The sequence below is a fragment of the Phanerochaete carnosa genome, assembly GCF_000300595.1.
Source record: "Phanerochaete carnosa HHB-10118-sp unplaced genomic scaffold PHACAscaffold_479, whole genome shotgun sequence".
In the NCBI taxonomy this organism is placed as follows: domain Eukaryota; kingdom Fungi; phylum Basidiomycota; class Agaricomycetes; order Polyporales; family Phanerochaetaceae; genus Phanerochaete; species Phanerochaete carnosa.
Genome location: NW_006768106.1, coordinates 1 through 1,249, shown reverse-complemented (window position 1 = coordinate 1,249; position 1,249 = coordinate 1). Strand labels below are relative to the sequence as shown.

The 1,249-nt window shown below is 55.4% G+C and overlaps 1 protein-coding gene across 1 annotated transcript; it reads right to left on the bottom strand.

The window, feature by feature from the left end:
* Nucleotides 1–206: 206 nt before the first annotated feature.
* Nucleotides 207–1,047, bottom strand: PHACADRAFT_202680 (uncharacterized protein; the record flags this gene model as incomplete). The annotated part of the gene is made up of 2 exons (XM_007402838.1): nucleotides 207–937; nucleotides 1,002–1,047. Coding segments are annotated over 2 exons (777 nt in total), but the record flags the coding sequence as incomplete, so codon positions are not given.
* Nucleotides 1,048–1,249: the final 202 nt, after the last annotated feature.

Below are 1,249 nucleotides of genomic sequence, written 5' to 3'. Positions count from 1 at the left end.
AAACTAGGCGAGTGTCTGCCACTGTTTCTGACTCGTCCGATAGGACGGAGAACGGGTTTATAGAAAGTGGAAAGGGAGTTCGAGGAATAATTGTACTAATTCTAACTCGACAAGATGGTCGAGCGCGTAATCTAGTACGTACGGGTCGAGGATTCGTTCCTCGTCATAATCTATATATTCGAAAACTATATATTCGTCCAGCTTATCTAATTAAAATACCCGTTTACCCAAACCGCACGAAGTGCTTTGAAAATCTGGACTCGGTTACGCCGCAGTCCTTTGAATGAGATCCCGCCGATCTGCTTCAATCCTGAGTCCCAGCGGTTCCACTCCTCGACGCTGATGACGCGTGATACGTCTTTGAGAGTGCGATCGAGGTGAGCGAGGCGGTCGCGAAGCTTGAAGACGGCGTTGATGTCGTCGGTTAGAACGTCGGGGCAGTCGAGCGACTCGAGCACGTTGAAGCGCTTGAGGGTGGCGGCAAATTTCGGCGCAAAGATGCGGGCGAGGTCGGCGGCCGTGTAGCGGGAGAAGTCGATGGTGACGGGCTTCGGGGCGATGGGGGTGTAGGTTGGAGCGGCGGTGAGGCGATCCGCTAGAGAGCGGCTGGAAGAGGCGCTGGCGTGCGCGTTTTGTCTAGCGCGGGCTTGGTCGTGTTGCGCTTGGTAGTGCTGGCGGTCATCGTGAGCCGCGAGTTTGGCCTGCTCGACTGCGTCCCAGTCGATGGTAGGGAGAGCGGTGGACGGAGGCGGGAGTGTAGAGACGTGCCTGACGACGGCACGGAGCTCGGTGGTAGTGTACTGGTGGGGGGCACCTGCTTCGCGTTCTCGACTAAGTTGGTCGAATACGGCTTCGGGCAGCGCGCGCCGGAGGCGTGGGTGACGCTCGTCCGCGAGGCGTTTGAAAGCGCGAGGGCGGTCGGGCAAATCCTTCGGCACTGGTTTTATGCAGGGATTAGCGCTACGCGCGTACGTCTGCCACCAATCGCCGAAGAGACTTACTCTTCAAACGGTAGGAATAAACTTTTTTAAAACTGTGCACGGGGCACTGGATTGGGGGGAATAGTCCGGGTGCACGAAGATCTCAACCTAATGATGTGGACTTGCGTCAACACACCACGAGGGATACTAAGTGGATCTAAACAGAAGGCGGCGCCGACGAGGTCTGGCGACTAGTGTGTTAGCTTATTCAGCTAGCCCAATAAACCAAGTTTATATTAGCAACTGTACTACAATACAAACGAAGGCTT